Source organism: Ipomoea triloba, chromosome 7 (assembly GCF_003576645.1).
Source record: "Ipomoea triloba cultivar NCNSP0323 chromosome 7, ASM357664v1".
NCBI lineage: Eukaryota > Viridiplantae > Streptophyta > Magnoliopsida > Solanales > Convolvulaceae > Ipomoea > Ipomoea triloba.
The window spans coordinates 28,644,523-28,651,536 of record NC_044922.1 but is presented as its reverse complement, the minus strand read 5'-3'; the positions used below and the strand labels follow the sequence as shown (position 1 = coordinate 28,651,536).

Below are 7,014 nucleotides of genomic sequence, written 5' to 3'. Positions count from 1 at the left end.
GTATTCATTTCTGGGAAAAAAAACAAAAACAAATCGAAAGGGCTGTTGAAAATGGAGAGATCATTGCGAAACAGAGAGAGTCAACCGCCCCTTTCAACAAAATCCCACCTCTCTGTCGCTCCTCTCTTCCTTTCTGGGCTACAAACCTAAATCTCAGTCACTCAGCGACTCAGCCACTCCTTTATACACTAGCAGAAAAATGGACACACTAACACGTGTCCTTCCACCTTTTCTCTCAATGACAAATTTTTTTCAACAATTATGATTAAATATTTTAGTTATTATGACTTAATATCAAAAATTTTAATAAAAGATTAATGTTAATATTTATTTTGATTTCACCTATTAATTTTGATTGATTCTCCTATACAATTACACTAGGAAGACAAACTTGTGACCTTTACAAAAGAAAGAATCATGTTCTACCCACTGGATCACTCATTTCGGAGAGTTGTTCTGTATAATTATGAGATATGAGGATCATGTAATACCAAACAATTACCAATGTTTAAGAAGCATAGGACTTGATAATTATTGATGAAGTAACTGTGTAAATAAACTTTAGCAACCAAAAGAGGGAAACAGGAAGAAATTATTGAATGGTCTTTCATGTTTGGACCAAAAGCATATATAAACTCAACTAACTTAAAAAATCTGTTGTTCTGTAACACTATTTTTACATATAAGCCTCTCCTATCACATTCTTCTTGACTTCTTCCGCCTACCAACATGGATCACTAAATCCGTGACCATCTTCAAACACACAGAACTTCTAAGACCCTATTAATTAACCATATAGCTACTTCTGAGATCATCATGTTAAAGAAGCAGGCATAAATAAATTTGGCGGCTTGTATCTGGTGAATGTGTAGTTGAAAAATGAGTTCTAGGACATGCATAAACTCCAATCTTGCAGAGACCCCCATGAGATAATTTGTGGCCGAAATAGAGAATACAGTAAAATCAAGCCTCGGTCAATCTCAAGCGAGGAACAATGTTCATTGATTGAAGCTCCTGTAAAGATGAAATCATCAAAACAAGATTTAAGACAACCAATACAGTCTTCCAATCCAAACTTCCACAGTAGGGGGCAGTTATAAATAATAATAGAATGATAAATGCCTACAAACACAAAAGCAAAAACCAGAAAACTAGACTGAGCTGCAATTTAGAAGAGAATATTGATGCAATTGTAACCCACAATAAGCTTAAATAGTCGGGGGGGTATTGTGCCGCTAACTCTGGCTGTGGTAAGCGGGTATAGCAATATCAACCAAGCATACCTGAATAAGAAGCTTGCATGCATATGGCAACTTCATGGTAGATATATTATCCCCATTCTTACATGTTGAACAAATGCCAGTCTTCAGTTTGTAGTTATAGTATCCCAACAAACCACACTTTCGACACACCTACAATTCAAAGTAAGAGCAATGTGAAGACAATAGTGTTGAAAGAATGGTTATGTGATCAACCACCAGACTAGTGAGAAATATATTAGGTTATCCTAATCACAAGCTCACGGCAAAAAAAAAAAAAAAAACTTGGGATATGGATCAACATGGTAACCACAATATGAAAAGGCATGGTTATATGAGTTATAACTAAAGCAACTATCTTTTTTTTGAAAAGCAAGTCATTGCACAACAAAACATGCAAAAACAGTTGATGTATTATTATCAAAGAAAATAATGATATCTAGAATAAGCATCTAGACTTTGGTAATTTGTCTCACCTGAACCTCAAAAGGATCACTTGAAACCATCAAGCGCTCATATATCAACATACTGGCTCCATACGCAATTAAGCAATCTCTTTCCATTTCTCCCACACGGAGACCTGTAATATAATAAAATATTAAGGAGTTTTAAGACATAAAAACAAAACAAACCAGGAAAAAAGAAGAAAAAAAAACTTCAGTGGTTTTCATGCCTCCATTTCTACTTCTTCCTTCAGTAGGTTGTCTTGTAATCATGACTCGAGGGCCACTGCCTCTAGCATGCATCTTATCTAAGACCTGGACAACAATGATATATCACTTTTAATATATCAATGGTACTGAATAAAAATATTAAGGTTGTAATACAGAGAAATGTGAAATAAGACATGTCAATTCTTATACAATAGCCTTTGTAACTTTCTATTTCCTTGAAGCAAAAAATGGCATTACAACATCTGGTAATAAATTGGTCCCATCAATATATGCAGTTCTAGAGCAAGCAGTTCAATTACAATATCGTAAACACATGGTTTCCATTTAGTCCTAGTGCCCATCTCGGACATAGAAACAGGCAAACAGGAGTTCGAAATTTCAAATACAATCTATAGTCAAAGATACAATATTCCGCTCTGCTGAAATAATAAGAACTTTTGGGACTTTAGGGTCTCACCATGTGTTTTAGCTTCTGGTAATAAATTGGTCCCATGAAGATGTATGCTTGTAGTGGTGTGCCATCAATACCTGGATAAAAGAATTTGATGGCTGGGAATTAAAGGAAACTTGACATGCCTCTAAATACCATGCAACAGAAAAATTGATACGATAACTAGTTGAAAGTTCAACGCATTGCAAGGAGTAAAACGGGGAAAAGAAAGTAGGAAATTGACCTGCATATATGAAGTCCTTTCCATTATAGCTAAATCCATGCTTGACCAGGGTTTCACTGTTACATAAAGATGGTTATTGAGGATGATTCAGATGCCTGATTGTCTGAAACTTAAAATAGTTGAATAAAAGTAAACCACCTTATAACTTCAACTCGGTCTGCATGGCCACTGCTTTCCCCAAAGGCACTGCCATAATGGAACCTACCACAAGAAACTCCAGCTTTACCTCCAAGAAGTTCTATCATCTTTCCAACAGTCATTCGGCTGAAATTAACAGTGAGAGAGTTATTAGTTTTATCCAATCATGTAAAGTAGGAATTTCAAATATCAGATCAGTAAAACAGAAAAAGAATTTTCAATTGCACTAGACAGAAAACATGATAAGAAAAAAACTAGATGCAGAGAATCTGGCTACTAAGAGATACAATGTCATACTCTTGAATTAAACATCTCATATTTTGGCAAACCTCAAACAGTCACAAGTAAAGCTGGACAATTACCTTGGAAATCCATGAGGATTCATGATTAGATCAGGGCAAATGCCACGTTCAGAAAATGGGAAATCTTCTTGCTGGACAATGTTGCCACAGACTCCTTTTTGCCCATGTCTGCTACTAAATTTGTCACCAAGCTGGATGAAACACATATATTCAATAGAATCATTTCAAAGCCCAACCAACAATTTCAAACCTTGAGAAAAAGCATTTCTAGTACAAGCCTAGAACAGAAACCCACCTCCGGCCTTCGAGTATGGCGAATAATAAATTTAATGCACAAATTGTTATTCTTATCAGAGGACAGAGCTACTCTGTCCACTACACCCGTTTCACCTTCAGCACACTTGAAAGATTGTATACTTCGCTTGTATGCACTGGAATAAAAAATTAATTAAATTTTATGTTATTACCCACATTAAAAAAAGAAAAAATAAAATTAACATAACAAATCAGAATAAAGACCTATCTGCCAGTCCCATTGGCGAAACAATTGGCCCTCTTGTGACTACTGGGGACTCCTTATTAATGTAGATATCATGGGGTCTAATGATTTCTCCTGGAGAAGCTAATCCATCATCATCCAGAATCTGGATAAACAAAAAGGAAATATCATGAAGTGGAGGCTCATTTCTCCATTTGCAATGACTACAAATTAAATATGGAATATTTAACATTAGATTGACAACAGAAATACATAATCAAATATGATATATAACTGAGACTCTAGTATCTAGAATCCAGATAAAGTGTCTAATACAGGCAAAAGACAGCCTAACATGAAACTTTTAACACCTGTAAAAGGCCATAAATTTTAGACATAGGAACCATCACTGAGGTTTATTGCTTATTCAGTGATCCACTCAGGTTTAAAGGTATAATCACCAGTGCATTTCAAGGCTGATGCTGACTAGTTGATAAAATTACCCCCTTATTTCAGATTCCAAATTCCAAATTAGAGGGCTTACAGCCTTGCAGTATAAATAAAGAATTTACCTGCGTCCTATCAGCATCATATCCATCTCGCTGTGGTCTAACTATCCTATCTGATGCACCATTCTCGTACTTTTGGCACACAGCTGCGACCCTGTTAAAAATAGTCATTTAGAATAGGGGAATAGCTAAATTGAAATCCTAGCACACAAAAAAACAATATATTTTGGTCAACAGTTAATGTACCTCTTCAGTACAATGCACCGACCAAAACCACGATCAAGAGATGACTTGTTCATTACGATTGCATCCTCTATATCATATCCACTAAAGCTCATCACAGCAACAGTTGCATTCTGTCCAGCACCTAGTTTATCATACCCAACCTACAAATAAAATAATTAGTTTACAAGGAAAGATGCCAGCCGATCAGAAACAAGATACAACACCTACCAGCTCAATTGTTCTAGTTGTCAATAAGGGCCTCTGTGGATATACCAAAAGGTATATCAATGTATCCATCCGATACAACTGCAAAGTCAAAAGTAATGATTAATGTCAGTTGTTATTTGTTAAACATGTCACAAATGCCTAAATACAGAATGGAATATTATGTGCATAAGAAGCATCACAAGTCCAGTACATTAAAAGCCCTTTGTACGGCATGTAAAGGCAGCAATAGGAACCCATTGCATTATCATCAAGGGATAATAAATTTTATGAAAGAAGGTCAGCACAATATGCCAAATCCAAAGGCATCCAGACTCTATGTCAACAGGAAGTTGCAACATACTTTGAAGACATGGATCAATATATGCCCCCTAAAGGGAAAAAGGAAAATGTTTGCTTTCTAACAAACAAGCAAAGTGGAAGTAGAAGTGAATCATTTGCCTTGGTTATATTCATAATACATAAAAATGGGAAAGGACTTTTAGTACGTTTCTATAGTTGTAATTTGTTGAAGTCAAGTATCCCAAATAAATACCTTGCCATTAGACATCTATATATTAGAAAAAAAAAAAAGAAGAAAAAAGTAAAGGCTACTTCAATCTAAGCCTCCCAGATACAATAATGTCGAACCTCTTGCATTTATCCCATGCATTTTAATCAAATCCAGAAGACTAATATGCAAGACAAGCAGTACAAATTGTCTAATTTCACAACTGAATGAGAATGATATGAAGAAGTGAGAGACAAAACAATAAGCTAATGTCAATGCAAGAGTCAAAAATTAGAGAAATAATATTTACATTCAACAAATAGAGAATACACATTAAAACTTCTTTAAAAAATTAAATGATATAAAATCAACATTAAAAAATAACACTTCAAAATTGATTTTTTTAAATAAAATAAATAAAAATGGTCAAGAACTAGAAAGCATGAAATAAAAAGTTCGCTCACCTGATTATAGGCAATATTACCCATAGCTTGCTTGCCCATAGCACACTATAAAATCAACAGTAAGAGAAAGTTTAACTAGGTAAATAAAGAGAATAAAATGGTGAAGATAATACAATATACTTGGTGGTGGTGGTTGGGGGGGAACCTGATAGGTATTCCTTGGTGACTGATTGTGATGAGGATAAGGTATCAAACCAGCAATAACGCCTAGGATTGTGAAAGGCTCTATTTCAATATGTGTTGTTTTTGGAGTAGCTTCTTTATCATACAGAGCAATCTAAGAAACATTCAATTATAAATCAGTATCCTTCTAATTGACAATTCCAAAATGAAAATGCAACCCAGATCTAGGCAACATACAGACCAATGCATTGTTCTCCTCATTCACATCAAGATACTCAATCAATCCCTCCCTCAAGAAACTGTCGAAATTGCGGACACCATCCTAAAAGAAAACAATGAATAATTCAACAAGGAGAAGAAACCAAACATGAGTCAATCCAATTATGAGAAATACCTTCAACTCTTTCATGTGGTGCTCTTTAATCCTTGACACACCCTTGTCAGCAATTACAACTGGACGACATACACGGCCTCCATCAGAAGCAATGTACACACAACGCTGCAAGGTGAATTTACTGGGGGTTACTAATTGCATAGCAGTAATCCATCCAGTCAACAACTGGAATACAGAACATGAAAACTGGCTATTAAATAAAAACAATTTCATGAACAAAAGATTAACACTTGTAACTAGCACTCCTCAAGGAAGCAACAATACATGAAATCTGTTAAAGATACAATGATATTTCTATCAAGACAACCAAAGGGCAGCTGTCATAATTAACCGAAAAGAAGAATCCATAATACTGCATTCAACCATGATTCATTGCAAAACAGCCCATGCAATGTGGGGGAAAAAACAAAGAGAAAAAGAAAAGAAAAAGAGAGGTGAGGGTAGCAATTAAACAAGATAACCAAAAGGAAAAACGTGTGAAAACTTTACCTGCTTTTCATTCACAAAGATGCTTACAAACTCCCCTATTTTACCAGCCCTTCGTAGCTTTCTCAAGGCCCTAGCAAACCACTATGTACATAAAAAGATAATGTAACTACAGTCAAGTACTTTTTTATAAGTTATTGACAAAGAGTACTTCAAGTAAAAGAAGACGTTGAAGAATATAAACCAAAATCATAATAAATGGATGAAAAGAAAATGTTACTGACCCACTCCTTATCCCAAGTATACTGCCCAACATCATTGTATAAATCCTACACCAGCAACACCTTGCAGCCCCAAATCCCCCAATTCATTTGGTCATCAGTGTTGTAAAAATCAGCCAAAGCGCCCCTAGGCCGAGGCGATTTCACCCACGGCACCTTTTAGTCGGCCTGCTGACTAGGCGCCCAACTAGGCCGAGTCGCAAACCTCCAGGCTGGAAGATTTGTACGACGGGCAACAGCAACTCGGCAACGCTCAGGCCTGGGGACCGTGTAGAGCAGTTTGAACCTATTATTATTATTATTACTCGGCTGCCTATGCAGCCTAGGCACTACCACCCACCCACCCCCCCCC

At 36.0% G+C, this 7,014-nt stretch overlaps 1 protein-coding gene across 1 annotated transcript in view; it reads right to left on the bottom strand.

The window, feature by feature from the left end:
• Positions 1-578: 578 nt before the first annotated feature.
• LOC116025565 (DNA-directed RNA polymerase III subunit 2) overlaps positions 579-7,014 on the bottom strand; it is an 18,525-nt gene continuing 12,089 nt past the window's right edge. The window contains exons 22-39 of the mRNA XM_031266832.1: positions 6,445-6,525; positions 5,956-6,060; positions 5,803-5,883; positions 5,584-5,715; positions 5,439-5,483; positions 4,488-4,565; positions 4,281-4,420; positions 4,098-4,188; positions 3,567-3,691; positions 3,343-3,478; positions 3,108-3,238; positions 2,746-2,871; positions 2,608-2,663; positions 2,391-2,461; positions 1,933-2,017; positions 1,736-1,839; positions 1,284-1,412; positions 579-1,014 (exon numbers count right to left, since the gene is read on the bottom strand). Of these exons, the coding sequence (XP_031122692.1) occupies positions 964-1,014; positions 1,284-1,412; positions 1,736-1,839; positions 1,933-2,017; positions 2,391-2,461; positions 2,608-2,663; positions 2,746-2,871; positions 3,108-3,238; positions 3,343-3,478; positions 3,567-3,691; positions 4,098-4,188; positions 4,281-4,420; positions 4,488-4,565; positions 5,439-5,483; positions 5,584-5,715; positions 5,803-5,883; positions 5,956-6,060; positions 6,445-6,525 (1,767 nt within the window). The 3' untranslated portion in view covers positions 579-963. The remainder of the gene's footprint in view (positions 1,015-1,283; positions 1,413-1,735; positions 1,840-1,932; positions 2,018-2,390; positions 2,462-2,607; positions 2,664-2,745; positions 2,872-3,107; positions 3,239-3,342; positions 3,479-3,566; positions 3,692-4,097; positions 4,189-4,280; positions 4,421-4,487; positions 4,566-5,438; positions 5,484-5,583; positions 5,716-5,802; positions 5,884-5,955; positions 6,061-6,444; positions 6,526-7,014) is intronic.